The 26,318-nt window shown below is 41.3% G+C and overlaps 1 protein-coding gene across 5 annotated transcripts in view; it reads left to right on the top strand.

Moving 5' to 3' along the window:
- The window catches only part of nhsl1b (NHS-like 1b), a 119,765-nt gene that overhangs the window by 33,666 nt on the left and 59,781 nt on the right, over positions 1-26,318 (top strand). Inside the window, exon 1 of one of the 5 annotated variants that reach the window (XM_061746437.1) lies at positions 16,618-17,896. The exons of the other annotated variants lie outside the window; for them this stretch is intronic. Within the exon in view, the coding sequence (XP_061602421.1) occupies positions 17,644-17,896 (253 nt within the window). The 5' untranslated portion in view covers positions 16,618-17,643. Of the gene's footprint in view, positions 1-16,617; positions 17,897-26,318 lie in introns of those variants that run through there. 5 annotated transcript variants of the gene reach the window in all.

The following is a 26,318-nucleotide window of genomic DNA, read 5'->3' as shown; positions in this document are numbered from 1 at the left end:
AATGTCCTATTCAGACTTTTGTAAAGTGGAGGGAAACGCTTGACTACAGTTGAAGGTAACGTGCACATTTCTGTATATCTAGTGGAAATGACCTCAGGGGGTGGAATCATTGATGAGGGATGCAAGTAATTAGGGTTTTGTCAGTCCTCAGGTGCTGTTGTGTTTTGTTCAGTAGGTGTAACGCACACACGCTTGAATCCAGTGGTGCAGACTCGGAGAAAACAACCCTCTCCCGTTATTTCTGCTCAGCCATAAAACGTTTCCTCCCTGTAGTCTGCTGACCTGCTTTTACACTCCCGTGACCCACATTGCATCACTTCGCGCTAATCATCTTTTTTTGTCTCGTCAACAGCTTGTAGCTTTGGATGATTTGTCCAACCTGTCCCATGGGCCACTTAAATGTCAAGATTTACAAGTATTCCCATTATTTCCAAATGGAAAAAACAAAAGTGTTTTTGTAAGGAAGTGAAGCGATCATTTCTGGACGCTTAATAGATTGGGAAGTACACAAAAGGTGAAAACTGTGAGACCTTTTACTTTATTTTTTGTGGCTCTAGTGGCCTTTATTTTAAAAAGTGGCTAGACAGGAAATGGGTTGGGCACCAGTAAAGAGCAACAAGCTGGGATTTGAACCTGTGCCGCCTGCACGAGCGCGACAGCTTCTTCCCACTGAGCTATCTGGTGCCCCAACTTTTGAGTATTTTTTCCTCTGTTCCCACCATTGTACATCTTCATAACATTTGAATATATATCTTTTTTTCTATATGGATATTTTGTGTGATTTCATTTCATCAGTATTCGGCTGTTGTTTAAATGCCTCCAATTTGACGACTTTTTTCAACTAATGACATTTTGTGTACAGTTTAAACTTTGGGTCTATTTTTAATATGGTGCACCTTATCAGTGGGGGTTGGGGATAGAGGATAAACAGCTCATAAAGTTAATCAAAAAGCCACAATCACAACAAAGGCAGAGCACTATCTTTCTGCTTTGTCTTCTGTATGACAGGTGATCCTGTTACACGTTTATCCGGGCTTGGGACCGGCATGATGAGGGGCTGGAGCAGTGGGATCAGTCTGGGGTTCAGTGTCCTCCCCACGGTGACTTTTGGCTCGTGAAGGGGTTGTGGATCAGCGTCGTTGACACTAGTTGTTCTGACAGCATGCAGACTAAACTCAGAGTCCCATTTCAGACTCAGATTAAGATGTAGACAAATAAGACAAATTGTCAAGAACTGGTTATGGTTGAGGCTTGTGTTTGGTGAAATGAAGTCATACAGAATCCTATCCTGGTGTGTGTGTTTGTGTGCGTTTTCATTCTAACTAGAGAGCTTAAGGCTACTATAGGAACTTCCCTGTCTGTACAAGTTATTAACTCTGATTAGTCTTGACTCATTAAATCAGCTTTTGAGCAAGAATAAGATTAGATCTGTTCTTTTGTCCTTTCTTTCCTCTTGTAGGAATGTAAAATATTTAACTTTGGATTAAAGATATTTTTTCTGTCTTTTAATAAGTGGCCTATCACAAAATACAAATCAGAGAATAATAAAGGTTTAGACCAATATTTCTTTCTGCATTATTACTGTTTTATATATAATCTACCTGCTTTGCTGGCAAGCTCAAATTTCATTGATGACTGTCAATGAAATTTGCTTCAACAGTCAGTTTAAAACAGACATTGCTTGATCCTGCTTGTTTACACATTTGAAGTTCAAGAAATGCACTTTTTTTTCATCTTTCACTTTTTACATTGTTCTACTTTGCTTCTGAACTCTGCTAGAGCTGCTTCTCTGAAAGTTATACACGTCTTTGTCCGAACATCCTGTACATGTTTATCACTTTAATTAATCAGACTGAGGTTTTAGGGATCACATATTATATTTCTAGTGTGCACTGATTTTATCGTGCTGTAGTACATAATATGAAAGGTGAGCTTTTGCACATCCTGGACTATGTGAGAAGCACTTTGTTGTTTTTTGCTACTTCTTGGAAAAATGTCCACTGTTCAACTGACCAGTCTACCTTTTATACAGTATCCCATAATGCAGTGTGGCACAACCAGAAGCGATTTGCATGACAGCCTCTGGTTGTGCTGGAGCACATTTGCTTGTATGGTTGTATACTCGTATAACTAATAATGGACCAGTATGCAGTTGAAAACATTGTAATCATGCAGACTCTGCAACAAATATCAATCTTTTGTTCAAAGTAAAAACAAATACGATTAAATAAGCCTGCTAGACTAAGTCAAAGTAGAAGATGGATACATTTTGCACAGCTTACCCAAATAGTGATATGATTAAGGGTTCATTCACTCTAGAGAAGTTGTACCGTACATAAGCATAATTGACCCCTAAGGTTTGTTTTTTTTAAACTACTGCTCCGTGCACAAACTGCTTGGTCCCAGTATGGTTGAGCATTTATGTGGAAGAGCGCATGTATACAAACTTGTAAATGATGTGTGCATGCAGCCGATCCTTATTATTTAGCAATATAATGGGGTAATTCTAAAATTTGAGCGGAGTGGGAATCTTCCGTCGTGTCTGGGCACGATACACCTTGGCTCGTGTAACAGTGCCCTTAAACCACAGCGGATCCACGGTCTTGATTGATTTGTGCTCACAGACACGACTAAAATGAATTTGGCTTCACGCTGATGTCAATCTGAGAAACTATTAATGCAGGTCAGACCTGCGGCTTGGCTGAGGAAATTTTACTCATCGATTCTAATTTGAGCAAACTCAGTTTTTATGAAGACATTACCGATGAGGAATGGATTCACGAAAGTCAATAATCCTTTGAATGATTAAGAAGCAACAGTATTTGATCTGGTGAAATCAGCATCTATGAACTGCTGCTTTTAATGAGCGACTGTTGTCTAGACGAGTGGGAGCGATCGCCCTCTCAGCTACTGAGTGCGAGGCTCCCACACAAGACATTATTTACAATGTTGGTTGAAACAAGGCTCTACCCTGCACTCAGCTTTGTGAGTCATTGTTAACGTGTGGTCTGCTGACTTTATGACCTGGCTATTATTGAGGGTCTGGAGAGTGTGGAGGCTACCGAATGCCGTATTACACAGGAGTCTGGGGGAAAAAACTGTTTTCTTACTACTCCATTGCAAATTTTAGTTTTAATCGTCTATTTTTCATTTTTATTATAAGCCACCACAACACAATAATTTTCCCTACTTTCTAGAAAAAAGACTGTTGTTCGTCTTCTGTTGCACATCGGAGATGATGTTATTGACTTTCAGGGAAGCTGAACTTTGGATACACCAGTCCAATGTTTTCAATCTCCATACCGCTACGGACATCTGTAGTTTCCAACTTGATAGATACCTGATACAATATTATTGTTGATAAGATATTATTTCTGAATACCTTAGCACGTGGAAGAGACTAGAGGCAAAAAACTAAGCAAATTATTTCCTAAGACAACATGTTACAAAATATCACAGACATAAATGTAATGAACTGTTGATATGTGATGTATATATGATGTAAGAAATTAACACTTGTGCACCAGGACTGATAAATAAGTGTGCATCAGTATTCAAATGCCAAATAAAGTAGAGTTTAAGTCAAATAAATGTAAACAAAACATAGCAGCTAAAACTCAACATACATGAAAACATAATCTAATTATACATCATATATTATCAACAAATTCAAAGCAAATGGGTCGGCTCACGGATCAGCGATGACTGATTGATATACAGTATTTTTTAAAGTATTGGACAATCCTGATATGGGATTTTCTGCATCCCAAAGCTAAACTGTGACACCAAGATTCAGGATTTTAGGAATTAGACCTAATAAGTATCTACAGTTGGAGTTTCCAATCTTTAGCTGTCTATTTTTTATTTTATTAAAAAAAAAAAAATTTTCAGTAAAATTTGTTTTAAACGTGTCTCCAAACTCAACATTGTACCCCTACAATAAGAAAACTTAGGAATATGTGCCACTCACTTTAAAGAAATATTAGATACTTCCCGATAGAATTTCAGAGTTTTGTATTTTGATTTCTCTTTAGGGGGAAGAAAAATCCAATCAAACAACAAATCCAATCAAAGTTAACATACATTTTTGATTGGTTTTTGATTTATTTATTTAGTTTTTTTTCTTCCGGTGTACATTGTGCAGCTCCCAATTAAGTGTGTCTGATATTGTGTATTTGATGATTTTCTGTTTCTGGTGTCTTATAATCCCGTAAAGGGATGGGTCTTCGGACATGACACAAAAATAAAATTCATTCATTCATTCATTCATTCATTCATTCATTCATTCATTCATTCATTCATTCATTCATTCATGTCCTGGTCTTTCCATGAAATTGTTCCTCATCTCCTGAAAACAGGAGTACGAAGAGAGCTGCTGTAGACTCCATCCATCCATCCATCCATCCATCCATCCATCCATCCATCCATCCATCCATCCATCCATCCATCCATCCATCCATCCATCCATCCATCCATCCATCCATCCATCCATCCATCCATCCATCCATCCATCCTTCAGAGGAAACTCATTTCTGCCGCTTGTATCCATGATTCTTTCACTTCCTACCCACAGCTCGTGGGCATAGGTGAGGTTAGGAACGTGGACTGACTGGTAAATCCAGAGCTTGGACTTTTGGCTCAGCGCCTTCTCCACCATGACTCCCGACCTGGACAGGGCACTCCACCCTTTACCCACTGAGGACCAAAGCCTCAGAATTGGAGTTGCTGATTTTCATCCCAGCTGGTTTACATTTGGCGGCAAACTGCTCCAGTGATATTACATATGACCAAGTGAAATCACAGGGCCCAGCTTTAACAAAGGTTTTCTCCCCAAGAATCTCAGAAATTTCAGCTGATTTGAAAACTGTATGGTGCCCTGGAGGAGGTGAGCACGTTGGTGGAACTGATACTGTAACTTAAGTTCTCACCTTTTTGTTATTTGTGTGGAGTAGGGGCATAGATTTGTTTTTCTTATGCAAGCAAATGCACAGAAGTCCTACTGTGAAATGCTTTTCCAGCTGCAAGGGTGTCCGTGCACAGGTATTCCTACACCACTAAGGAGACAGATACAGACGTGGTGACCGCTCGTGGCCAGACTCACAAGCACAGAGGGGAAATCCTTCACGTGCTGGTGCTCCGTGGGTGGGTGGCTGGCCTTTGGCTCCGAGGTGGGCCGAGAGCTTGTGTTCCACCCCCTAACGGACGGAGACAATGAAAACCTGTGTTTCAGAAAAGAGGGGAGGCAAGATAAGGAGGAGGGGGGTGTGGAAAAAGAAGAAATATGATCAAATGTTTTTTGAGATGTGTTGGTGAGAAATCGAGGTGGACAAATAAAGAGGAGCAGGAGGTGGAAAGATGACACAAAGGAAAAAGGAGGGAAGGAAAATAAAGGGGGGGGGGTAGAAATGGAAGGTGGCCAGATGGATCTCCACTCTGAAAATGTGTCAGCTTGTAGGAGGGAACTCCACTTCTGACTGGCGTGTGTGTCTTTCACCATCCTGCCATATTGAGTAGTTAATCATTGTGAAACAAGTATGAACTCCCTCTTTGTTTGTATTACTCTTTGAGGGTGTGCTCCTCTCCAGTGCTCTATTTTCAGTTGCACTATTGTGTGTGTGTGTGCGTGCTCCCCATTACACCCATGCTTTGTCTGTAATGTGCCTTGAAATCCCAGCTTGTAACGGCTGGAAGGCGGCGTGGCCAGCTGCTCCGGCCAGCCACTGCTGATCTGGATTCTGCTCTTAAATCTCTCTCCCTCCCTAACGGGACGACTTGCTCCGGGAGCTGTTCTTGGATCAGGAATAAGGAACATAAGCCAGCAGGGGTGAAAGGAGGCTGCAGACAAGAATCTGCACAAACATGTATGCGTGTGGCTAAATTAATGCTGGTCCCGGTCCAGCGTTCAGAAGAGGCTCTTGTGCCGGGTTGATGCTCTGCACTGCTGAGTTTAGATAAGAGGGATAAGCACAGAATAACGGATGCATTTTCCCTCTTTGTGTGTGTGTGTGTGCGTAGGAGACAGCTCACAGCTGTAGAGGGCAAAAAGCCAGACCCAGTCAACCCCTTTTGTCACGGTAACGGTCGGCCTGCTTAATCAGCATCATTCTGCCTCATTCTTGCTGTCTTTTTTTCCCCCCCTTCTCATTCTCTGCTCATGTTCAGCTCTCTATCACTTTCTTCATCCCTCCTTTCACTCATCTCTAAATCAGTGCTGATGCCGGTGCAGTGTGTTTCTGGGCCATGTTTGTCTGCAGGAAACACATGTACACACATACACTAAAGAACTGCGATACTGTTATTTCACACATCCTGGCTTTTACTACAGTTTTCCCTTCCCCGTGTCCCACTTATGTGCTTGTTAAGAACACTTTTGTATATGTGGCAAATAATAAACACACCTCTGGACTGTAATTATAATGTATATGTGGCTTTTTATGGACCCCGTCCTCCCAAAAAACAACAATCAACAAAACTTTAATTCCTGTTTTTTTTTTTTTTTTTTTTTTTTCCCTGCTTTGGGGTTTATTTCTTCTTCTTTGTTGCTCTGCTTTTTTTTGTTTTTCTGTCGGCGCCACACAACACCAGATTCACTAGTGTTGTAAGCAAGTCCCCGTGGGGTTTGATGGGCGTTTTGCCAGATTGGGCTCCTGCTGGGAGCCAGATTGGCTGTCAGCACATGAGCTGAACTTTCCCTTAGCGCTTTCCTCCCTTTCTGTCCATCACCAGAAGATGATGCAGGCCTCTTTCATGCAAGTCCGTCTTACTTCATGAGAAACAAAATCTGAACATTGACCCACGGCCTTGAATTATCGTTTTCACTGTTCACTTAAATTGAGTTAAAAATGCAGATGTTGGTAACATTTGAGTGCTGTTTCATGGCTCATAAATACATATTACTGCTCAGGCTTACGAGTGGCTATCATGGATTTTTGAACTGACAAATAGACATTGTAATAGGTCTGATCCCATCTCTGAGTGCTTTTATAACATAGAAAAAAACCCTTCAAATTGACAGTGTTTGGATTTCTCCAGCAGTTACATAATATGCCTGTAAAGCTGCATTGTAATCAGGTGTCTCCTCTTTCAAACAGTTTATTCAAGGTGGGTTGTTGCACCTTTGTTGCCTTTTGCCGCGAGGATGCATTAAAAGAGCTCTGTTATTCCGAGCGACCCTGTATAGGGTACAGCAGGTATAGACAATGAATACGGGTGTGAAATAGTTTGTTTTCTTTTCCTCAGAGCATTTTAATTGAATTCTTTGTTTACAGATAACAGCACATACACAAGCGTGTGCTTGTACGCATAACACGTCTTCATAAATAGCCTGCATAACTCAGACAAAGAGATCACTATCAAATCACTGTCTGGGCCAAGTAAAAGGCTATGGGGTTCAATACCGGTATGCAGCAGTGCGCGAGTGCACGTTCTTGTGTATTTATCAGGCAGCATTAATTCATGCATGAGCATGTGTTATAAGACAAAGCATTCCTCTTGCCTGACCGGTGGTCCCCCTTTAAACAGATGTCATTTAAAGTGCTGTCAGCACTCCGCTCAGGTGCCCTGACTCATGCTGCTTTGGGGAGCAGTGCCAAGACTTTAAAACAGGTCCAACTGCATGCCAGAATGGCACAAGTTACTGTAAATACTGTACCGGTGACAAACGGGTTAACCTGTTGTTCTTGAGAAAAACAGGGAGCACCTTGGGTGACTGTCAAACTAGTTTTCATCATAAATCATTATGCTACTTCCACTTCTGATACTGATGATTGTTCTCTTTGTTTTCTGTGTATACGGTGTACATGCTCCATGCCTTATATTTGTATAAAGTAGTAGAGAGACACCTGTGTTACCGCCTCAGAAGGACCCTGTTTTTCCAATCTTGAAATACTCAGATTTTACACCATGTACATGTGCAGAAGTAAGATTTATATGCAGAGCACATCTGGCCACAGGTCTGCAGGACTAGCCCCTCTGCTCAGGCATGACTGATCAGGAATGTAAAGTCGACCGCACCCTTTCTCTCCTTCAACCACTGGACATGGCCCTGCTGGGTGTGTGTGTGTGTGTGTGTGTGTGTGTATGTGTGTGTGCAACAGCATGTGAATGCCCTTCTCAGATTACTGGAATTCATTTGTCCTGCAAGCTATTATGCCACTCCTTTTCTCCAACTTTTATTCTTTTCAAACCGTGGGATTACCTCGGTCTACTATGCTCTTGTTCTCATTTTCCCTTTATTTTCTCTGTTCATAGTATTAAGTTAAATAAAAAAATAAAAATAATTCCTCTTAAAGATCATACATGGAAAAGCGTGTGACTGACACGCAATCTGTAGATGCATCATCAATACTGAGTCCAGTTGTTTCTTCTGGACGTGGCTGTTTTCAACAGATGTGGTTCAGTTGCCCCCTGAATATTTGCTTCCTTTATCTATATTTTGAACTATGTACGGGTTTGGGCACAGATGTAACACCCAGCATCCTCTGATCTGGTGCACAAATGTTTAAAATGCCCAGTCTGCTTTGTAGTTCTACTTCAAGCAGGAAAGCTTTGAGTCAGCTGCTGTTTTGGGGTGGGGGGGGGTGAGATGTCAAAGGTCATTACCTGCCTTCCCTTTTTCCTTTGTTGGAAGGGTGGGGGAGGTGGTGTTGGAGTGGCAATCTCCATACACCACTCACAAAAAAACAAAACAGACAACACACATTTTGAGGGGCGTGCATAAACAGAGTTGGTTTTAGCGAAGCTTGCAGCTTTTTTCTCAGGAATAATAGAATTAAAAGCTGACCGTGCAAAAACACACGATGTAAAGCTTTTCATCTATACATTTACTGGCAGCTGCTTTTCTTACAAAGTACAGCTTCTTTTATAGTTTCTTACTGTTGTTTAATCAGTGTCTGTAAATTGCAGCCAAAGAGAAGAAAACATGCAGATTCCTGGCAAAGATGCTCCAGATGACCAACAGGCTCTGACTTGTTGGCGTCATCACCACGGTGCTCCAAGTTTATGTAATCAGAAATAGTTTGCAAGAAAATAAAACACTGTTTGAGTTTAACCCTTACTTTTTAGATCAATTTCTACATCCCAATATGCTCGGTTGTTTATATATACTCGACTGCACATTTATTTAAATAGATGTGTTCTCCACAAGTGCTATATAACAGGGTTCTTTTTGTTCTCATAATGCATTGCTGTAAAGTAATGACACTGAAAGCAGAAAAAAAGAGGCAGAATACTGCTCAGATTTCACAGTAATTTTTCATCAAAGCATTAAAGTGAAGCTGCTTGAATGGTGAAGCACATGGCCAGAGGAATGAGGGATTAGTCTTCAAACCAGAGTGACAAGCGTCCACTGCAGGGACGCCAACTTGGCCCCGTCTAACAACTCAGCCAGACTGTGTGTGTGTGTGTGTGTGTGTGTGTGTGTGTGTGTGTGTGCTCTCAAATTGACTATTCCAGAGAGGCCAACAGGCCTTGAATGCTTAAAATAACTGTGTTATCACTGAATAAAGATTGCAATCTTTGCATACACGCGTATGCACAAACCTTATTCCCTCTAGGATGTGGGATTTTGTTGAAACTGAAACCGGATAGTTAAGTGTTAGGCATGCACTAATGAACAGACTCAACACACATACCGGTACACATTTTCTAGCCCATTGAACTGTGCCAAGCCCAATCTTGACCAGCGTGGAGGATTTGCAGAGTAAGTTGTCCGGTGGTGCCACCATGTGGCAGATATTGGTAATTACATGCAGAGGAGATCAATATTCCTTGATTAGTCTGAACTAAAGTTTCACGTCTCAGGATACAAAACTGCTGTGTTTGAAGCTTATAATCCTCAACTCCAACATGCATATGTATATTGTGAAACAGCAGGACATTTGTAACTGTAAATAGTGAGACAAGTAATAGTTGCAAAAATGCTGATTTAACAAGTTCACTGCAATCAATGATTTTCCCTCAACTAGTATTGTTTACTTCAACAGTTCAATTCTAACCAAAGAAAGTATTAAAGGAGAAGAGCTGTTCATTATAATCTACAGGAGATGGAATCTGCAAACTATTATTTTTAGTTTTTGAGTTAAACTACCAACATAGATGACAACATAGATAAGTAAAATATTGTCCTGGAAAAGCTAAAATCAGACAATGCATATGTTGTTACTTTTTTAACCTTAGATACAGCCCTGTGGTTGGACCTGCCACTAACCAGAGGGCTGTTGCTAGGCGACCAGCCCTGCCCTGCCCCCCTGGAGGTCTGACGGTGCTCAGCATCTCACCTGAGAGTAGGACACTTCGTACTCTTTCACTTACATGTTCCACTTCCTCCTCATCTGTTATCACATGGAGTAATCACCTTTTCTGCTGTACCTCTGTTATGTCTGAGGTCTGGTTTGTATTCTTTAATTAACATTTTACCCGTTAGCTTTGATGATGTAAGAGAGTATTTGTCTTGGAAGTGTATCTATGCTCAGTCTCCATTACATTCATGCAGACAATAACGGTGATTAAAATCACTCTCCAAACATTCTTATTGGCAATTTAAGTGCATCATTTCAGTATATGAGGTCAGTTAATGAACTGTTGACCTCTATTGATCACACAGATACATACATTAGTGCATTGGATGAACATTCTAAACCAAACAATTTATACAAAATGTGTGAATAGTCTTGAATGTCTGTATGCTGAAATGACCAAATATTAAGAAAACTTATGTGGTGTGTAAAGTTATTAAGACTTTCATTGTTTTTTGTGCCACATTTCCTCAAAGTCGTAACCCGTGAACTTAATTCTGAAAAAAAAGATGAATGAGGCAGTGAGGGGAAATGAAGGCTAATAACTGAGGTCAAAGAAGAGGTCAGGATCCTGAAAGGATCAATGAGTCAGAAGTGATAGAGAATACGGCCTTTTTGTGTTGTTAAAAAAAAAATCAATCCACAAATCAATTTAGAGGCAGTTTGATGTTGCCATGCGATATCTTCTGTCTGTACGTCTACTTTCAATTTTGAGATTTAGGTTTCAGAACATGATAAAACATCTGGACATTGAAGCAGCACGAAGAAATCTTTTTAAATGTTAAAATATCAGTTTCGATTCGAAGGTAAATTGCATTTTACGTGGACGGCGTTGTAAAAGCGACTTCACCGCTGCACCTACAGGTGGACCCAAAGAGCTCACAATAACATCAGAAGTTCCTTTTTGCTGCTTTAATGGTTCTCAGCTGGGAATTAACTAAAGAGCAACCGTTGCTGCACATCAGTCTTGAAGTAGAGCTGTAACGGATTAGGATTGATCCCGCATCAGCCGGCATCCATCTTTCCACCACTACAGGAGCACTTTGGCTTCCGTGGCAGCAATGGCCCGCATCGAACCAACACATGGATACATTACCTTTGTGGGGAGATGAACATTGCTGTACGGCAGAGATAACAGGTTTCTAGTTGCTGTGGACATCCGTCATCAAGTCAATATTAAAGCATAAATCCACTTGTCTGGGATAAATAAAGCAGAATATACCGTATATATGATTTAGGCTTTATTTAAGAGATTTGGTGTTGGTTTTGCCACACAAGGAAGCCATTTGAACATGTCAATACGGGAGCATCATTCACCATCACCCAGATGGAGCCAAAGGAACTTCAGTTTATTGAAGACAGGATTATTTTTATTGTACGATTTAATTTAAGGAAAAGCTAAGTAGGTTTAATATCAAAGCATGCATCATTCCTCTTTGTTTCACTGTTTCAGGAGCCTGTTGCTGTTACGCTTTCAAAGTGGCTAAATGATTATTTAAAAATTTGACCTGGTCAATATTTTTCAAGTGTTTTTACTTATACCGGTAATTGGAAAAAAAAGGCAAAACTATATACTCCTCCCCTTTTCTTTGTTTTAAACGTTACGAGTCTGAAAAATGATTTTGCTGCTCAAAAATGAATATGATATGGACGTGAGGGGGAGTACTGTCACAGCCCTGGGGGTGGATGGGTCATATCGCCATGTCCAAATAATCACATTTATGAATTCATTAAACTGAGAGACAATGAGCTTTCTGTTTCCATGTGGCTTTATAGCGCAGTTTGAGTTGTTTGTTTTCCATTTATTAATGCCAGGCTTTTCATATTAACTTGCCTCACTCATACTGATTGCATTGGAGTTAGAGTTGCTGCCATGGATTTTTTTTATTTTTATATTCACTTAATTGTTTTTCCTTAGAATTGATTGCAGACATAATGATTTTTAGGCTACATAGTTAATATATCAGGCCTAAACGATGATCAGAAACAAAGCTCTTCATGAGACTGATAAAGACAAAAAAAAAAACAACAAAAAAACACCAATCACAAGTAGTTTTTAGCTTTTGTAAAGTTGCCTACAGTAGATGGCACATGCACACATCATGTTCACGTAAGCCACTCCAATAAAAAAAGATGGCAACAGCTCTTTAAGTAGCTCAATATAGACTCTACGATGACACCCACGCACACTTACACGCATGCAAGCACACACACACACACACACACACACACACACACACACACACACACACACACACACACACACACACACACACGCACACAGGCAAAGCATTGGTTTACACCTTCTTTTAACGACAGTCTAATTTAAACCAGGATTCCTCAGAAGTATGTGTTTATTATTGCATGAGACTTAATATTAGGAGTTTACTCAAGGAACGCAAATGGAGCAACAAACGTTTTTCAGAAAAAAACAAAACAAATGAAATGGTCTCTGTCTCTCTTTTCTCTTAGAATTGATTTATTTTTTTATTTCCCCACACTGCCATGTGGTCTTTGTCGAAAACACACACGCAAGCACTCATAAATGTGGGGTGCTCGGGGGTAATAAAAGCCTTCCTCTGTGGTGCAGCTGAACCCCTGTGTTTAACTGGCTTTAACTGGACGTGTCGCCACTGAAAGGCGCATGCTGTGAAAAAGTCCTTAGTGAGATTTGAAACATGACCCAGACATTTATCAACTGCTAACTGGTGGATTTTCTTTAAAGACATTTTTAAATCACGGTTCATTTGTCTTGTCAGAGTCTATAATTGTCAGTTGCTCCTGGCCTGTGATGTCAAATGGGGTTACCTGGCAACCAGATCGCCCTCGTGTCACGTCTCCTGTCATACCAACTTGGAGAGTGTGTCATGTGAAATTTAGACCTGCTGCGGTGTTTACGTAGCAGGATGTATAATTTAGTCGGTTTTGCAGCTTGGCCTTTATGTTGATGGAAATTACAGGATTCACACGCGTTGTCTCGTTAAGCAGTGGACCCAGAGAGCATTCTCATTCAGTGTGTTTGTTTTTATTGCAACTTTTGTTTCTTATAATTTCTTTCACCACCTGTCTAAGTCCTTTAATCTTCTCGGATGCTATGTAATTTGGCCTTAATTACCCTGTAGTTTTTAGGTTTTTCTTAACTGACTAGTGTTAACTGTTTGTCTTTGCTCTTACGGTATTTAGCAGAGTGGCCTGCGTTTCCTGATCTGAGTCATGTTGGTGTTACCCACGGCTTCACGTCCGATCTGATAAAATCACATTACCTGTGTGATAGCATGGCGGCTATCGGGAGAAGCTGCAGGCTTCCTTCAGAAGAGTCTGTGTAACTTGTGTTGTCATGACAATGAAATGCTGCACACTCACTTGTTTAGTCACCAGTAGATACGTTTTATATTTAATACCAACTCTGGGGAAGACTATGAAACGTATCTGAAGCAGATCATCATTTAAAAACTACACATATAAGTATAGAAAACTACTTATCAATAAAAAAGCAGATGTGTAAAGGAGCTCTCTTTTTAGTGGCAAGATTTTAACTCTCCATTCAAAACATTTGAGGACTTGACAGATATTTTTAAACTATCTGAGCATCTAGTCAAAGTTTGATACTCTGACAGTCCTAAATGAAAAAGGTTTTGGTTTTAGCACATATTTATCAATCAGATGAAAGCTAAACCCCTCAAAGATGTTGGTGGCCCCCCCTGAGCAGAACCGGTCCAGCTGCTCCTATGGATTATTGCCACTGTGTGAGTGGATCATGGCGGGGGGGTCAATGAAGTCGGGGGTCGAACATTGATGTTGACCTATGTTGAATATTTGACTTAACTTTACTTAGGATAGTTTAGGTCATAAAGAAAAAAAACCTGGCTACATGTTGTTTTTATGTAAAAACCAAGTTGTTTTTCTCATCAGTACGCTGTTTTTTTCTTTTATATCAAACTCATCCCTTTATCAAAGTAGAGCTGGTTAGTTATCAAAGCATTATTGCTCTTTTTGAGCACAGTAGACAAAGATTTTAAACATGTACACGTATTTGTGTGTTAGTGATCACGTGTGTTTCTTATGATTTTATTTATTTATTTGAGCCGAGTCTACAGGACCTGGAAGTTGTCTCGTTATGTGAGCAAAATTTGATTGAGTTTATTTCCTCTTTAAAGGGAAAGAAATGTAGGTCAAGGACCCGACGGACCCATGTATGAGTGTAGGTTTACGTGGCATAACAGCCACAAACATGGAATCAGCTTTCAGTGGTGTAATAGATCCACGCAGAGATCCACAGTGAGTCCTTGCAGCTTCAGGTTCTTGCAGAGACAGAATAAACATAGGCTAATTTTTATCTTCCGATGTAGTGAAGGTTCTGTAAGCATGAGTTAGATTATGAGAAGAATTGATTTTGAGGTTGTTGCACACACAGTTTAAAACTCAACCTTTCGAGTTGACCGCGAGGCCGGCTTTCATTAGTGGGGGGTCTGTGGTGAAACCCAGGAGCCTGGAACTACCGACATCCTGCAAGGTCCCCTCAGCCGCCGTGTCTCCATTACATTGTGCTGACAGTGAGGAAGGGAAAAAAAGAAGATAAACAAACAAAAACGGTGATATTGTGGTGACAGTAGAAGCCCTTTAAAACTGCACTACCCTGCATCCCGCTCACAGAAACCCACCTGTGGAGACTTTGTCCTTGTACCGGTGTACTTCGCTCTGCTACATGCTGCACTTTTCTTCTTTTTTTTATTTGCAGCTTCTGAACTACATATAACCACATATACATCTTTTTTATTATTAAAGTTTTTGATTTTACATAACTTGCAAATATAGAAGTATTGACCGTTCTTAACTTTGACATTTCTGTAAAACTTCAGCTGGATCTCCTCTCTCCTTCACCAGAAATCCCCAAAACAAACAAAATGTTACTCGACAACCATGTCTTCAAAACTCCAACTAGAAATAATTTCTAGTATATGCTTCTTTATTTATTCATTTTATAAACCTTGGCTCTCCTTTACTCATCTTGAAATATAAAACTGCGTCTGATACTTTTTTCTTTTTCAAGAAACCTTGAACTTAAAGTACATTGCTGTATCAGTAGAAAACAGGTGCACCAAGTAATCCAAACGGAACAGTCAGGCTTAAGATGACGCTAAAACCAGATGTCCAGATGTTTTATAAAACTGTGCATTCTAAGCTGCTTGTGTTTATGGCTTCAAACAAGATGTAGAAGCTCTGGTATTGCTGCGTTTACACCATTTGTTCTCCCACATGCTGTGGTTGTTAACTTACATAGTTTGAAGGTTGTGCAACATGTTATCTTAAAGAACTTTGTACATACTGAGAAATAGTTTGACGGCGGCGCACACATGCTTGACTCAGTGCAGCTACTGTACTTGGAGGTGCTGTGACCGTGATGTGTTTGCGATGGATTTAAAAGACTGATTTATTCAGGGCTGCTGAAGCTGGAAATTACATGTTTCTTATTCTTTTGTTACCGTCTGAATGATCCGTGCACCCCTACTGCATCAGTGAATGAAATACTTAAATCCAAGGCTGACTTTAGCTTTTTAAGTTTGAGTCAACCCCTCTCTCTCTTTCCTCTCTTACTGTCTAATAAAGGCCACATAAGAACAAACTTTAAAAAACAAATGCTGCTGTAAACTGAGGTATGTTTGGCAAGTAAACTTCGATACTGTAAAACTAAGCAGAGGTTACCTTTTTGGGACAAAAACATCATACTATCTGTGTTTCAAACTAAGTCGAGTACTTAATTTCCAGTTTTTCCAGTCTTTTCCTGCACCTCAGGCAGCTGAATATCAGTTACGTAAATTACTGTGTTATCTCCTTTAGGACTCTTCATGCATATTTCAAGTGCTGCGTTATGTTATGTTGCGTCTCTTTTCCCCCACGGGCCTGGGCGTAACTCAAGCATTGGGGTCAATGCCTCGAAAAAAATATATACTGGCTTTAACGTTGTCTGCAAGAGGAAACATGACTTGGTGCCACTAGTGTCTGAGAAGGATTAAAGAAAATCAGAGAAAACAAAGAAAGTAAGGGACATGGAGGGAAAACACACACAAGTGGGGAAAAAGGGTATGAAAGGAGGAAAGGGGGGGTGTGATGTGCGGTTGTCGTGCCGGGTAACGAGTGGAAGGGAGGGGCAGAGATCACGCATCACAGAAAATGGAGAGGGGCAGGGAGTAAGGAAGAAGGGACGAGCCGACTCGTATTTCAGCCTTGTGTGTAGTCTGGTTGGGTGCAGTCCTAACTCTGTCCTCACAGCCCCAATTGTCAACTGTTGCAGTCACACACTTGCAGTCTGAGCGGAGAGTTAAGCAAATTGAACAAGCACAGGCTTTTCTCTTTTGCCTGTCTGCGCTCTAAGCTGCAGCACGTGTGGCCCTCTCTTCTGGATTCCTGCCTTATCACTTGTGACCATCAGTTGATTGGACATTGAGATCCACGCGACTGTCAACACCGGTGGTTTTGTTCTTGACTTTTCTTTTGGGTCGCTTTTTCCTTTCCGCCACTGCCATTGACAGTAAAACTAGAGGGAAGAGAAGAGACTGACAAGAAAGGACCTCTGTTTGGCAGCAGGATATCACATGTGAGTGTGTTTTTGCCAGCGTGTGAGCATGAGAGTAACTTCATCAGGCTGGGAATAAACCCCAGGAGGCTGAAACATCATAACTCCTTTTTTCTGATCTCGTGCTGAGGGGTTGCATGTCAGCTGGTGTGGGCTAACAACTGGAGATAACGACACTCAAGGGCGCGCAGCATGACCGGCAAACAACAGCCGCTGATTTGCAGTGAATGAAAAGTATCGGATTGTAATCAGGAAACCTCCCTCCACTCGGTTATGCATAAGTGTTTTTGGAGGACCTGTGGTTTCCCAGATTGCAGGATTACCAAATTGCTCCCTTCGGGTTTGAGAATCGCGCCTGGAGTCTTCAGGCACAAAGAAACAGAAAAAAGGGAAGGGAAGGGAAAAAAAAAGCTTATTTAAATGCTCGTGACACACTGGTGACGTGAAGGAGGTTGGGAGTTTGAGGTTGACCGGGTCAGAGACACAGTCAGATGTGGGACATGGCAGGCAAACGGGCAACAAACCGTCCAATGTCTGAACTTCCTCCTGGAGCTAATTTACTGCTTCACTTACAATCTGATTGGTTGCATTTCAGCACATGTGTGCGTTTGTAAGCTGCCGCCACAACATTTGGACCCTCATGACCTGCTCTTCAAGTAGATATTTCTGCACACAAACTGGAAGGATTTGCATCTGAGGATTTAACATTTAAACTTTCAAAGCTTTTATCTGACATTTCCCCACCATACTGGACTTTACTTGCCCTGAGTGAGGATGAAAGGAGACAGGCGATCCGCTTCCTTCAACAAGGAGAAACCGGCGAGCCTTTCCCGGGCTCTTAGCTGGCTCAGCTTGTCCACCCTGTCCCGTCACAGGAGACGCGAGTACCACAGCCAAAATGAGCTCCACGTCATTCACAGCCACCACAAACACTCGGACCCGCGCTCTCGTCTTCACGTGTCACATGGAGACGAGGACGAGGACGATGACGAGGACGACTGGGTGTATCAGCCTCAACACAGAACAGGTGAGAGTGGAGCAAGAGAAGAGCTGCAGAACTGAACCTGATATGTATAATTCAGTGCTCATCCAGCGATATATATATATACATGTGTTTTACTTGGACTGACCGCATCACAGCATTTCACCACGCTCCGAAACTCACATGAATCGTTTCTTGTTCTCGGTCTCAACAAGCAAGACAGTGAATGAGTTGTTTACGAGCACAAGCAGAGCAAGAAATGTGTCTCTGTCTTTTTATTGCCCCCCTTGTTTCCCCTGTTCCTTGGTTTGCACTTCCTCGTTGCCGTAGGGAGCGAGCGGGAGCCGTACTCGGTCAGTGGAGCTGCATAGAGGAGGCGGTCAAAGAGCAGTTTGTATGTGTGATAGGTAAACAATGATGTGTCGGGGGGGAAGCAGGTGATGTCAGGGGCTCGGTGATGTCACAGGCTAGTAGCGATGAGAGAGCGCCGGGGCAGAAGCTGCATTTGTGTCAGAACTCCAAGCAACTCATAATGCTGTGGAATAATACACTTCGTGCTGTTCTTCAACTTCAACTTTTATATTTGAAAGCTTGCGTGAAGTAAGTACATCGTTTATTCTTCTAGGGCTCTGGGGTGTTCTGTTTCCAGATGAGTCCCATTATTTATTAATCACTTAATTAGTTGTGTGTTGGTACATGCATGTGTGTTTTTGCAGACAACAGTGTCAATAAGACGCGGGAGACCGGCGTAACTCTAGCCGAGGCACAAATGCCGCACCATAGCAACAGGACTTACATCATTAACTTTGCTCCTCTATTATCATTGGTAGATGGGCATCTGTAAGCGTCACATACGCTTACAAGTTATTGAGAATGAGGAAAATTCATTCAAAAGATCCAGACTGTGTGAAAGGTATGTTACACCTTGATGTTAATACATATTTGGATGAGTTTTACATCAAAACTGTAGAAATATCTTAATATTTACACTATTTCAGGTGCATTGTAACCCCTATTTGCAGCCTCATTTGGTTTTAAGATTTTTATCTTTTGTTTTTCTCAGATTTACAAACATGCAGCAATCTTACTCTTTGGCAACATGTGGTTGTGCCATATTGGTGCGGAAGCAACGTCCTTGTTTAGGTTGCTGCTCTTCCTGTTTGGTGATTAATAAATGTATAAACCAGTATAAACCTTTATTAGTGTTTGTTCACAAACCACGAGCCAATGTTGCTACATTTCCAAGCCATGGTAACGTCGGTATTAGGAATCGAGTACAAGTGTATATGAGCTCTTATAAGTGCACATACAGATCTATGGCTACCTTTGTTGTGGGATCAGACTTTTTTTTTAATGCATCAGTTTTGATTTTCCATTCTGCCTCTGTATTGATTGTTTGTCCTTTTTTGTAGGCATGAATGAGGAATTGACCTAATTCATGCTTTTAAGAAAAATCCCTAAAACCACTCTGTGTAGCAATACTACTTCTGACCATGTGGACGCAGCACATTACAAGACAGTTCGTGTTTCAGCCTTTGGTGTAATGCACAACTTAAGCCTGGTTTATGCTTCTCCATCTACTTAATGCAAAGAGAATGCCCTCACCTCAACGCAGGCCTGGAGCTTTGGAGGTTCTGTGTTGAGGCCCGAAGTAATTCACCCCCAAAACTCTAGGAGGTGTTTCAAAAGGATCGTTCATGAAATCACGTGAAACAAGTTAGTTGAGTATTTATCATGTGGTTTTGCTTTTCTGTGAGCGAGGATGTTGTTGGAGTTGGAGCTGATCGATGTAGAATTGCTAATGCTTTTATTGCAAGTGTTGCATTGTAAACAAAAGAGAAGTCGTGCGAGGAGCTGGTCTGCACGACCTTTGAGCAAGTCTAGCTGAAGACACAAAGTAGAAAAGCGAAATGATGGAGTACAGTGAACAAATCACAGCCCTTGCGGTCTGCATTGCGTTGATGCGTTGTCAGAAAATGTTGTTGGTGCACTTTGAAGGGGTTGCAACGTTAATGCAGAGCTGCATCCCCTAGTGCAGGGGTCGGCAACCCAAAATGTTAAAAGAGCCATATTGGACCAAAAACGCAAAAAACAAATATGTATGGAGCCGCAAAAAATGAAAAGTCTTGTATAAGCCTTAGAATGAAGGCAACACATGCTGCATGTTTCTATATTAGTTAGTAAGTTTTCATTATATATTTCGAGAAAGTCGAAATGTTGAGAAAAAAGTCGAAATGTCGAGAAAAAAGTTGAAATGTCGAGAAAAAAGTTGAAATGTCGAGATTAATGTTGAAGTACAATCTCGAGAAAAAAGTCGAAATGTTGAGAAAAAAGTCAATGTTGAGAAAAAAGTCAATGTTGAGAAAAAAGTCAAATGTTGAGAAAAAAGTCAAATGTCAAGAAAAAAGTCGAAATGTTGAGAAAAAATTCAAAATTACGAGAAAAAGTCGAAATGTCGAGATTAAAAAGGAAAGGAAAAAGGAAGAAAGAAGGAAAAAAGAAAAAAGTAAAAAAGAAGAAAAAAAAGAAAAAAAGGAAAAAAAGAGAAAAAAAGGAAAAAAGAAAAAAAAGAAAAGAAGAAAAAAAGATGAAAAAAAAAGTCAAACATTTTTGAAAAAGCTCCAGGAGCCACTATGGCAGCGCTAAAGAGCCGCATGCGGCTCTAGAGCCGCGGGTTGCCGACCCCTGCTCTAGTGGGACAGAGTGGTATTACAAGAAGTGGCAGTCAGTCCCCAATCACTAGTACAGTATTGTCAGTATCACGTATTGTCAACAGGGCAGGGCAACAAGGCCCCATGTGGTCAGAAGTGATATTGCTACATAGAGTGGCTTTATAACCGCTATATTTTCCCCTATGGCATGGTAAAAAAGTTTTATTTTTTTGTGCTTTGATATTTAGTGAGTTTTTACGTCATTATTACAATGCGGCCAACACTGCCGTCCACTGACAGAACCTGGTTTATTATCTCCAAGCAATTTGATGGACTCATTCCTGTTGCATATCTTCTCTGAAGTTGTATTTCAACAGTTTACTTCTGACTGACTGCACCTCTAGATAGACACCCAGCTACTACATGGGATGCTTAGAAGTTGCAGCTGCTCTAATAAGACATCATTGAAGTGTCTGAACACAGTCTTGAGACCCCTCACTCCACACTCGAATAATAGTAAAAGCGATGCAGGCAGGTTGACTTTCACACTTCTTGCTGTGATTGGGCAGCAGTCCAGAACATTTAAACAAACATTTTCTCACAGCTGGCATTTCAGCTTAATGGAGTGTGCTGGTCAGAACAATAAACTTGCTGTCTTCTAAACCGTCGGGGCCAATATTGTACTGACTATTGTTCTCTTGTTTAACCTCATTTCAACTTGAAGTGCGCTTTCCATGACATATGACTGTTTTCAAACAAGTTAACCCAATTTTGTTTTGGGCAGAATTAGTCAAACAACTCAATTTTAAACAATAAAATAACATGTCTATTTGTAGTAAAGGGTTTATTAGCTGATTTCATTACCATCCCTTTCTTTTTATGCATTGATTGAAATGTGAGCATCAAATTATTCTTTTTAAATAAACAATTTACACAATCTTGCCTTCAAAATGTCCCCATTTCCACATATTTAATGAATATATGTATTTGAAGCACTGAAAAATCAGTTTATCAGTCATTCCACCTGTAAGTGTGCGTTGTCTGGCAGGAATGTGGAACCTGATGATGTTGTTGTGTATATGTGCCCACGTAACCACCCCCCCATCCTAAAACAACTCAGGGATGCAAATAGTTTGGATGATTTGAGGGCCTGACATTTTTCTCAAAGGGTTCAAAGAGTTCTCATGCAAAGTTTATGGTCCCTTTTTTTGGATGTTGTTTTTTTAGAAGGCATAAAATATGTGACTTGTCACAGTTTCCTCTATCTCATTTGAAAAGAAAAATCCAATTGATCAATTGTGTAATAAAAGTTGCAGTATTTCATGCATGTGCCTGTTCATTTATTTCATCAAGTGCGGTTTTAATATTGTGATATTATTGTAATGAAATATTTCTTGGCTGAGGTGGAAATCTTAAGTACTATGTACTCCTACTGCCCGTCTAATCCCTGTTTGATGCTCATGTCTGTCAGACTCTGATCAATCTAATTTCTTAATATGTTAATATTTCAAAAGATGAAAAGTCTCTAGAAACCAAAAAAGTAAAGAGACGGGACATTTATGTTAAGTTGAGCTGTCGACAAAGAAAGGTTTTGACAATTTGCTGAGTTTGATGCTGCCTTTGCTCTTTCTTACTTTTTTTTTTATCCTCACCCACCCTTTTTTTCCACTCTGTCTTTTCTTGTCCTGCCCGTGTTGCACACTCAGTGTACATCTTTTTATAGCTAATGCTTGGACACAGACTGTGTCACAGACGGGTCAGTATAGCGCTATTCCACCCAGAGTGCACACGTGCATACTGTGCAGACACTCTGCACCAAGCAAAGGAAACATCTCATAAGATTGAGGCTCTGCTTTGAGTTGTATTTATTTATAACAATTTTGGACTTGCTTTCATTCACGTGCCAGGAACCGTTACAAGACACATAGGCAGCCACGCACGCTGCCTTTGTGTAAATATAGCTCTAAAATGAGGGCCTCGAGATCCAAGACCTGCAATTTTGACGCAGACTCCAGCTCGACTTTTTGGGTGTCTGCCCCAGTTGTCAGGGTAACGGGTGTGTGAGCGAGTGTTTCCTGGTGCGGTTCAGTTTGACCTTCTTATTGGGACAAGTTAGAACCAATCATGTGAAAGAGAGCCGTCTGGCACACAAGCTGCTATTGGCTGTCCTGGTGGACACCTGGTCAACTTTACTTTACTTTAGCTGGTTCCTCCCATCTCTGGGAGAACATACATTTTGACCAGAATAAAACTTTTTGGACATTTATTTTCTTGTTGGAGGCTGCATGGAGGTGGTTAGCACTGTTGCTTCATGGTAACAAGGCCCCTGGTTTGAATGTCAGTTGGAGCCATCTGGGTGGTATTTGCATGTCCTCTTCGTGCATGAGTGAGCTTTCCAATCGTGCTCTGATTTCCTGCTGCAGTTGATCTGATATCTGATGTTCATGTGATTCTATATAGCCTGTACACGGATCCAGAGATGAACTAGTGACTTCTCTCAGGATTTATCACACCTTTTGCCCCCGCCCCGCCCCCCCGACAGCTGGGATGGACTTCAGCATCTGGCAACGGTTGAAATGGACAGTAGCACTAAAACAAATCTTGCTTTTGTCATTGCTGTTGTTGAGGTTTCAGGTTTAGTCAGCTCTCTTTATTTCCATCTTTTTCACTTTGTTGGACAATAGGAATGGGCGATATTTGACCGTTCACGATAAACCGTCAAACAAATTCCTCACGATAAGAATTTGTCATCTCACGGTAAAAACGATAAATTCCTGTTGATGACGTTTTTGTGTAAAGCTGATTTATGGTTCTGCGTTAAATCCACACACAACGTGAAGGAAGGAAGGAAGGAAGGAAGGAAGGAAGGAAGGAAGGAAGGAAGGAAGGAAGGAAGGAAGGAAGGAAGGAAGGAAGGAAGGAAGGAAGGAAGGAAGGAAGGAAGGAAGGAAGGAAGGAAGGAAGGAAGGAAGGAAGGAAGGAAGGAAGGAAGGAAGGAAGGAAGGAAGGAAGGAAGGAAGGAAGGAAGGAAGGAAGGAAGGAAGGAAGGAAGGAAGGAAGGAAGGAAGGAAGGAAGGAAGGAAGGAAGGAAGGAAGGAAGGAAGGAAGGAAGGAAGGAAGGAAGGAAGGAAGGAAGGAAGGAAGGAAGGAAGGAAGGAAGGAAGGAAGGAAGGAAGGAAGGAAGGAAGGAAGGAAGGAAGGAAGGAAGGAAGGAAGGAAGGAAGGAAGGAAGGAAGGAAGGAAGGAAGGAAGGAAGGAAGGAAGGAAGGAAGGAAGGAAGGAAGGAAGGAAGGAAGGAAGGAAGGAAGGAAGGAAGGAAGGAAGGAAGGAAGGAAGGAAGGAAGGAAGGAAGGAAGGAAGGAAGGAAGGAAGGAAGGAAGGAAGGAAGGAAGGAAGGAAGGAAGGAAGGAAGGAAGGAAGGAAGGAAGGAAGGAAGGAAGGAAGGAAGGAAGGAAGGAAGGAAGGAAGGATTCCCGCTGATGACGTTTTTGTGTAACAAACATGGCGGATCTGAGAGCGAGATAGATTTATAGTTGAAAAGGTGGAGTTGAATTGGTATTTTTTTTTATCGTTATCGGGATAAATGCCAGAAATTATCGTGATACATTTTTTAGTCCATCCCGCCCATCCCTATCGGACAATCATAAGCACGTAAAAAGCAAAATGCACAATGAAGGCTTTGAAGGAAGCAAATCCCTGCCTTGGCCTGCCTCCTTCCCTGCTGGGTATGAGTTGGTTGTTACTTACAGTACATCAGTCCATCAAATACAATCCAAGAGATGACTGATTCTGATTTAACATTTCTGCCTTTGGCAAAATGTGGTTCATGTTAACATGGAAGTTTGGAGATTTCAGGATTAGTGGCATTTAACAGAATTTAGTGAGTAATGTGTTTTATTTGGTGTCTACAGTAAGTAACTGTGGTTTTTCATACAAGTCACATATATAGGGCAACATCATATTGACCTAAATATTCACCATGCTTAGCCAGTGTTGGCCATAACCAGAAGTGGGTCTCGTAAAATACTCTTAAAAGAAGTGTCCATGAATCCGGGCTGCATAAAAGGCCAAATTTGTCAGTGTGAGATGCTTAATGGTGTTTTAGAGGATTGAGATAAGAACAAACTCTTGCATAACAGTCATTTTGGGGCATTTGGAACACATTTCCACACATTTCCGAAATACACTCCACGACATTGTGCAGTCCATATGTAAATCCAGATTAGCAGATAATCATTTTCTGGACGGGAGAGATGCGATGCATAAACCAGCAAGGCCTCATTAAAACGCAGTGTTGAAAATCTGGGGATGTGGCCAAGTCATGCACATGAAACGCTGTCCAACTGTACACGGAGGTATATGCTGCTGAACGCTGCATGTTAAACTGTGTCCATCCATTATCTGTACCTTCTTATTCCAACTCAACGTCTCTGGGATCTGCTGGAGTCGATCCCAGCTCTTGCTGACCCTGGACGGGTCGCTAGTCCATCACAGGGAAACGGGTATATGGAAAATAAGAACTGCTGGTCAAAAACTGATTCTAATGACCTTTTTCTTTCCTCCTTTTCCCCCCATGTGCTGCTGATGATGTGGTGATCTCTAGGTAAGTCATATCTTTCTCACTGCTCCTTATTCTGTATATATATATATATTATTCTGTATATATACTGTACCTGACCCACTTCATCTTGAACTGCATTGCAAAGCCTGTCAAATGCTGCCGTACTATCATATGGCACTTTTCCACTAGTACCTACTCAGTGCGCCTTGACTCTGACTTTGATTGTGTGATCTAAAAGGAGAAGACAACAACACTAAAGATGTAGAACCTGGAGGAGATGATATATGTGCTGCTGGGTCTGTGACTTGTGTTCGATATCAAGTTAAAAAATGAGAGTGAAAGAAGCTTCAAGCGGCAACACTTTTTTTTTTGTGTCGGTGCTGATGAGAAATCAGCTGGGAGCCGCGAGCAGCTGAGAAGTGATAGAGCTCCTGGTGGATATTGTCGTTCCTTATCGCCCGTCTAGATCCCTTTTTAATTCTCTCCTCAGCCACCAGGTTTATGAACATCTGCCCCTCAGAGTTGGATCACCAAACAGACGTTTGCGCTGCCATTGCCTGTTGAATAAAATCGCCACGAGCCGCTCTTGTGCCGACTCCCGCTGCCTGATTCAAACGTCTGACGGCCCCGCCCCCCGACCAATTAGTGGCGTGTATTGTGATGATGTCAGATACAGGGCCGACTCAGCACGCTTAGAACCTCGGCAGAATAGGTACAGAAAAAGTATCTACTCTGCACGCCTCCATCCGCCTCCACCCGTAGTGGAGAAGCGCAAGACGGGGGCGTGGCGAGTAGAAGGCGCTGAGTAGGTACTAGTGGAAAAGTGCCATTAGTCTTACGTCAGTAGATGCATTAAGGTGCTACAATCATACAATCATACACACATGCAGGCAAGTAAACTGTAGAGGGAGAAAACAACCAAAGCATTTCAGGCAAGATGCTGCTTAATTCAGCACCTAAAACACCATCACCCCAGTGAAGATAATGAATGTCACAAAGCAAACAAAGGCTAAGAGGCTGATTATTAGCCTTTTTGTGATAATCAGCATCGGCCAACATAAAAAATAACCAGGTGATTAACAGACGAACACACCTGCCCGTTCGTTGTGCAGCTGCCTCTTAAATCCTCTGGTGGGCTAACTTTTTTTTTTGAAAAGGGTCTTCTTATCTTCTCGGGGGAAGGATTGCGGTTTAAATTGTAATGTGTAATTTGTAAGATAGGAGATGTTGCATTTAGAAAGAAAATGCAAATGAA

Source organism: Cololabis saira, chromosome 18, assembly GCF_033807715.1.
Source record: "Cololabis saira isolate AMF1-May2022 chromosome 18, fColSai1.1, whole genome shotgun sequence".
Lineage (NCBI taxonomy): Eukaryota > Metazoa > Chordata > Actinopteri > Beloniformes > Belonidae > Cololabis > Cololabis saira.
The sequence above is the reverse complement of the archived record's forward strand: the minus strand, read 5'-3'. Positions and strand labels throughout refer to the sequence as shown.